The sequence below is a fragment of the Protopterus annectens genome, chromosome 7.part0 (genome assembly GCF_019279795.1).
Source record: "Protopterus annectens isolate FY-2018-M chromosome 7.part0, PAN1.0, whole genome shotgun sequence".
NCBI lineage: Eukaryota > Metazoa > Chordata > Ceratodontiformes > Protopteridae > Protopterus > Protopterus annectens.
This window is the reverse complement of record NC_056739.1, coordinates 1,255,098,259-1,255,103,932: the sequence shown is the minus strand read 5'-3', so window position 1 is coordinate 1,255,103,932 and position 5,674 is coordinate 1,255,098,259. Positions and strand designations below refer to the sequence as shown.

At 36.7% G+C, this 5,674-nt stretch overlaps 1 protein-coding gene across 2 annotated transcripts in view; it reads left to right on the top strand.

Annotated features, from left to right (window-relative positions):
• Positions 1 to 5,465: 5,465 nt before the first annotated feature.
• The window catches only part of LCTL (lactase like), a 499,576-nt gene continuing 499,367 nt past the window's right edge, over positions 5,466 to 5,674 (top strand). For both annotated transcript variants that reach the window (XM_044077870.1, XM_044077869.1), the window contains exon 1: positions 5,466 to 5,603. In XM_044077870.1, the coding sequence (XP_043933805.1) occupies positions 5,477 to 5,603 (127 nt within the window). In that variant the 5' untranslated portion in view covers positions 5,466 to 5,476. The remainder of the gene's footprint in view (positions 5,604 to 5,674) is intronic.

The following is a 5,674-nucleotide window of genomic DNA, read 5'->3' as shown; positions in this document are numbered from 1 at the left end:
ATGCAATGGCTTTTTCAGAATTGTTACCACAGGCTGGTGGTCAGTCTCTGTTTAAACAGGTTTGCCATAAATATAATCATGGAACTTTAAACATGCAAACACTACTGCTAAAAATTATTTTACGATTTGTTTTTACTGCATCTCAGTTTGGATTAAAGTTCTGAATGCAAAGGTTACTGGTGTGCCTTCTTAAAGACATGCTGCACCAACACCGTACTAAGAAGCATCACATAAAAGAGTTACTGGTTTGTGAACATCATAATATCTCAATGCGGGTGGACTGGCAATTTTCTGTTTCAGAACATCAAATGCTCTTTGGTGTTGTTCCAAACAGAACTAGTTTACATTTTTGCATGTCATCTCACATAATGGTACTGAAAGCTCACTCAGGTCTAGGAGGAACTTTATTTAGCCCTAATCAAGCGGAGTTGGCGGCATATTTTCTGCGTGGCTACTGCACTTGGTGACTTTTATCTAGGATGAACTTTCCTAAATAGTTGACCATACCCAAAAAATGTTGGAAAGATGTGACACAGTCTGGAACTGGTATCTCAAGAATTGCTGCTTGCTTAGATGGATCTGGTTGCAAGCCAGAACTAGTAAACAAATGACCCACATAAGTAACTTCACTCAGCTTGAAATTACATTTCTGAGGATTCAGTTTAAGACTGACTTCACGTGCACTGCCTAGAACTTTTTGTGGTTTCTGTCATGTTTGTCTTCACCATTGTCCCCTACAATAATGTCTAGCACATGTGGTAGCACATGGATAACCTGAACAAATTTGTTCCATGGAGGAGTGAAATATTCACTAGCAGAATTTACCCAAATGGCATTCTCAAGAATCTGTATCTACCAAATGGTGTACTGAAAGTGGTTAACAATGAAGATTTGTGACACAGCAAAATTTGCCAAAATGAACTTTTTGCATCTAAGACTGAAAAATACTGGCATTTGGCATAAGAGCTGCTACTACTTCTATTGTGTGCATTGGATGATGAGGACATTTAAGCTATTTGTTTATATCTCTAGGATCAATACATATTCAAATATCTTCTGAACTTTTCTTATGAACTACGTGCATGGAGGACACCATTCAGTCGGTTCTTTTACTGGTTTTATCACACCTAAATTTATCATTTTGTTTAGTACTGTTTTCATTTTGCTCTGCATCGCTACCGGAACCTTCCTGGCTGGTCTGACAACTGGGCTTATTTCATGGTTTAACTTCATGGAATATGTGACTTGTAGTTTACCAAGCTCCTCTCTTATATTCACGAAAAATATTCTGTGTAAAACTATCGTGGTGGTTCAGACTTATATGGTGTACTTCCTTTTTAAATGAAATCAGCCCCATTCTCAAACTGTCTTTGAGGCCTCACAGTGACTGCATGTGTCTTTGGACTACGTAAAACTGCAAGTCATAGCTGTTCCCAGCAGAATGGCATGTCAGACTTGGACTACGTAATACTGCAAGTCATAGCTATTCCCAGCAGAATGGCATGTCAAAACTACTGTGTCATCAGTTTGAATCTCTTCACCACCATAAGCAACTAGTTTTGCACACTTTGCTGAATCAAGTTTCTCACCAGCTTTTATTTTGGCAAACATTTGTGCTGATATAACATTGCACTTGGACCCAGTGTCTACTTTAAGCTCTACTGGTTTCCCATTAACTTGTACAATACAAAATATTTCACTCTCTGCTGCCAACTGATAATCTACTGCGTTAACAGTTTCATCAATCACAGAGACACCATCAACATAGAAAGTTTGCTCATGGCTTTCTATCTGATCTACTTACTTCTTTGGATGCTCTCTTTTAATAAAAGTATGTGCCACTTTAGACTTGCAAAGCCTTTTTAAATTATTCCACTTTTTACATTTGTGACATTGCTGACCAAATGCTAAGCACTTTTCTCATTTAGATTCGTGGTTGCCTCAACAATTACGACAGTTAACAATAAGGTTGTTTGTTGTGGCTCCATTTGGTTTATGGTTAGGGTTAGAAGCTGCCACACCCTTTGGTTTATATCTCCATTTGCATCAAATCTTATGCTGCATACTATCAACATTTGCACTGTTAGTTACTGCAAGCAGATTTTTCCCATTCATAAGCAAATTTGTGTGCTTTTCTGTAATCTTATATATTTGACAAATCTCTATGGCTTTGCTCAATGTTAAATCACTGTCTCAAAGCAAAATCTTTTTTCACTGCATCATTATTAACACCACACACGTCTGTCCTTTATCAACTCATCTTGCAAATCTCCAAATCTGCACGTTTTTGCTTTATTTCTCAAGTCGGTAATGTATGCTGCTATAGCTTCACCAGGCTTTTGATTTCCTGTGTAAAATATGTGGCTTTCCATTCCAATATTCATTTGAGGGTTACACATTTCTCTAAATTTACATTTTAAGCACTCAGTGTCTTCCCGCATTTCAACCTGTACCGCAATATGGCAGTTTCCCCCTCTCCTGCATACACAGCAGGTTCACCCACAAATGAGCATTGTCTCTCAATGACTTCTGACCCTGCTAAATTAAGATGTATGAAGGCTTTTGTACGTGCATCTTTTTCAGAAAAAACAGCCTGTATGAAAATATATTCTTGTTCAAACACTCTCCAATTCTCAGCAATATTGTTATCAAATACCAGCACTTCAGGTCTAGGAAATCCCCCTGCCATAACAACAAAATACATTTAATCATAAGCATAGACCAGGTACTTGTAATTATTTTCAAATGCACAACAATCTCTTTGAAAAGACTTCTCTTTGACACTGCAAACACTGCAAACATTCCAGAAATTTCTGACACTTTGAATAGCTTTAATTAATGCAAAAAAGTAGTACATTGCAAAAAATGCTGTCAGTTTAGCCTTTTTGTACATTTTAACACTTCAGAAATGATTTTGAACACTTTTGTATTTATTTTGAATACTTTTATCAGTATGTTACAATTTCGAACATTTCGTTTATCTTATTTTTCAAACGTTTTGAATGCTTTGCCACATATTCAGCGACTGAAAAATCACTTAAATTAATTTAAATACCTTTGAATAACTGCAGAGCTGTTTGTGAGTTCACTCTGGTATATTCCCCCTCTTTTTAACTACGTGCCTTATGGTTTGTGTATTGCTTCAGGTTCGGATCCCATTCTGGCGCAATGCCGTTTGTACAAGAAAAATGGATATTTAGATATAAATCCAGAGACCACTAAGGACAATAGTAAAAATAAAAAAACAAACTAGTAGCTCAGGAACCACAAGTATTAAACATAGCTACTTGTGAGCATATTAAACATAGCTACTTGTGGTTCCTGAGCTACTTGTTTGTTTTTTATTTTAACAATTCCGTTTGTCTCATGCATTCAAAAGAGAAAAAGCGGTGTATGGGTTCAAGATATTTACTGTACAGAAACATGTCAGGAACTGTAATTAGAACTTGTATTTAAGCTAACTGATTCACTCATTACTTCAAACACACTCGCATGTGCATCTCCATTCATGACTGCATTCAATCTGACTGACTGTACAAATGGCACTGTTCTTGCACATGCTCAGTACTTATATGCATGTGCTATCTAGATACAGTGGCTGAATAGGAACACTGTACTCAATGATCTACAAAACCCTGTACCATTGACTACAAGAGTAAGCTTGTTAAGAGTTTAGAGTCTTAACCCAACCAAGAGGCCTTTTTTACAATCTTCATATTCTGATAAATCACTTGGGATAACAGTCAGTCAATAATCATAGTCATTACTTTCATAGTTGTAGTTCAGAAAATCCATTTCAAGTTAATGAAAGCAATCAGGCACTTCAAGATCCGAGCTATTAGCAAACTGCATCCTGTTGTTAAAAGTACAGAGTTTGAAAATTTCCACATCCATTTGCCTACTGTGTGCCTTTTAGCATATTGCACAGACAGTGATTCTGGGTCATCCCTTAAAAGGGGAACTTTGTACAGTGCATTAATCTGGTTAGCAAACAGACAAAACAAAATGGTATTTAAAAATTGCCTTTGTCCAGGATTCGTGAGCAAAGACATTGAGAGGTAATTTTGTCCATTCCTTGTAAAAATTTGTAGCTTTCTGGCAAATTGTTGTGGAGTGCACTCATTAAATAATAGTAGACATGAGTTTTATACTTTGAATGCTTTATAAAATGCTTGCTAATGCAAACCATTTTATTCTAGCAACTTTAAATCTGTTCCTGATATTGTTTCTGATTTCAGCTAAAATGTTGAGAGGGTGGGGGAGGGGTTGCAATGCGTTTCCTGCACATTATTTATGAATATATTCATTCATTTGTACTCATGCAGATATGTGAGGTGTACATTCATGCAAATGGCTGTAAATTGACAGTTATATGTGTTTGTGGATAAATAGTTCTGGCAACCCACACTAGTTCTGGTATAAAGGAAGGAAATGATTGTAGTAAACAGCACCATCATCATATGAGCCTCGTTCTTTGGGTACAATCCTTGATTTTCTTGTTTTGTTGACTTTTGACAATGTGTTTATTATCTGGCTGTGAATTAACTGGGCTACATGAATTCTATGAGTTTAATCAACCTTATTATTTATTATATTTTTGCAGGCACACAGGTGTGAAATGCACTGTGTTGGGCTACAATATTGTCTGATACTAAGTGCAGATGATTAAGGCTATGAGTTGCTTCTGTAGTGCAGAGTTTGATTCCGTTAATCTTCATTTGTCTACTGTTTGATTCTGACCATTTCTCCAGGCAGTACTCCTAGGCTGTCCATGAAAAGGGATACTTAGATTCAGTGGTCTATCCCAAGCTGTTAGCAAAATGCATTGTACATTATTTTTGAATTAATTTACCCTTCACATAGGCACTAGTTAGTGATCTACTACATGCTGTTTACTTATGAGCCCCAGCACATGTCTTGTAGTTTAATAGATTACCATATGCATTTTCAATAAATGTGAGTTTCAAAGGAAGAGTTGTTTACTGTTGCAGATGTTTAGTTTAGCAAATGGCTGTCAGTGCATTTGCTATACCATTTGAAGTAATTTTAAATGAAGTCCAAATCTCTGTGATCATTGTAGAAGTAAATAAAAAAATAGTATGAGCACTGACAGGTTTGAACAGTTTTTTATGGTAATTGAAGAGAGACAACTAAGTCATGGGATATTGGTGTACCTGCCGGGGGGAGGAGGGAGTCCATTACCCTGCCTAGGGCACCATTTGACCGTGATTCAGCTCTGAAGGGGCAGAATCCATACAGGATTTTTGGCATGATAGCCTAGTGTGTTTAGCACTTCACCAAAGATTGCACAAGAACTGTGAATGAAATTATCCAAACAATGAAGGCAGGCTAAGGAGAATATGTTATGGTAACATCACAATGAATATTAAGATGATAAATAACTAATATCTAACTCTTGCCATTTTTCCTAGGTTATTTGAAAAGTTGGCCACTGTTTGTAATCAACACACTTAGGATGCTGCAGTCATCCATTTTTGCTTTGTGCCATGTCACTGTGTTTTTTCTTCACTTATGTGAAGCTGAAGACTTCAAATGGACAGATGATCACCACAGTTCTTTCTATTACAGCACTTTTCCAACTGGTAAGTCAGTGGATCATAAATTCTTTACAACACCCTGCAGGTACATCTTAGAAAGCATGATGTAAGCCTTA